Genomic DNA, 1,022 nt, shown 5'->3' on the forward strand with positions numbered 1-1,022 from the left:
AGAAAGGTCCTCTTACCTGTATGAGTTCGAACATGCTGAACATAATTGTTTTTTCTGTCTGAAAAATAATTGCATTTTCCACATGTGTATACTTTCCTTGGAAAATGGTTTCTCAAGTGTTTCCTCCAGTGATATTCGCTTACTGTGGTGTACGTGCAGATGATGCACTTGTAGACTCGCTCATTGTCCCCGGCTCGGGTGTGGTGTTTCAGGTGAGCAGTATAGTGATCATAGCGATTGGTATTGTAGCCACAGCGGTCACAGCGAATGGGGCCCTTGGAGAAATCTCCCTCTTCCCCAGTGGAAGAGCCGCATTCCCTGGCTTTGGCTTGCTTCTCTGCACTTTCCTCCACAAAAAATTTCTTGGCACTATGAACTCGGATGTGATGCACAAACTGTTCTTCAGATTCTGCTTCATACTGGCATGGTTTACAGCGAAAGGGCTTGGTCTTCAAGTTCTTGCATTTGTCCTCTGCTACAGGTGTTTCCCGAGGAAGATCTTTATTTGCGCTGTACGGTTCTGAGGCAGCTGACACCTCAAACACGGGCCGTGGTTGGACAACACTGAGTTCCAAACTCTCCAGTTCCATGTTTTCCAGCCCACTGGGCTCGCCTTTTACCTCAGGAGACTCCTCAAGTCCTTCTCCATCACTATCTGAAAAGTTGTTATCCCCTACAGGCATCAATTCTGCCATCTGTCTTTCTTCGCCAACCAGGTAATCACAGCAGCCGCCGTTTACTTCCCCAGTTAAGGCCACATTTGCCAACATGATGAGCTGAGGCGCAGCCAGTTCAGCTCTGGAGAGATCAGGCAAGTCATACATGTCGTTAGGCAAGGCCATGCCCATGGTGCCACTGCCGGTGAACAGACCACCTCCTCCGGAAGACTGCCCCATTACCTGGGTGGCCATAACGGGGTTCTGCATTCAAAACAAAACAAATAACACGAAAGCACCAGTTTAAACACAACTTTTACTGGTCTAAAACCACAACATCACTGTAATTCTTCGTAACTTAAAAAA

At 47.4% G+C, this 1,022-nt stretch overlaps 1 protein-coding gene across 1 annotated transcript; it reads right to left on the reverse strand.

Annotated features, from left to right (window-relative positions):
* Positions 1 to 5: 5 nt before the first annotated feature.
* Positions 6 to 1,004, reverse strand: LOC112063355 (RE1-silencing transcription factor-like; the record flags this gene model as incomplete). The annotated part of the gene is made up of 1 exon (XM_024118214.3): positions 6 to 1,004. A coding segment is annotated over exon 1 (921 nt), but the record flags the coding sequence as incomplete, so codon positions are not given.
* Between the last annotated feature and the right edge of the window lie 18 nt (positions 1,005 to 1,022).

The sequence above is a fragment of the Physeter macrocephalus genome, unplaced genomic scaffold (assembly GCF_002837175.3).
Source record: "Physeter macrocephalus isolate SW-GA unplaced genomic scaffold, ASM283717v5 random_14504, whole genome shotgun sequence".
Lineage (NCBI taxonomy): Eukaryota > Metazoa > Chordata > Mammalia > Artiodactyla > Physeteridae > Physeter > Physeter macrocephalus.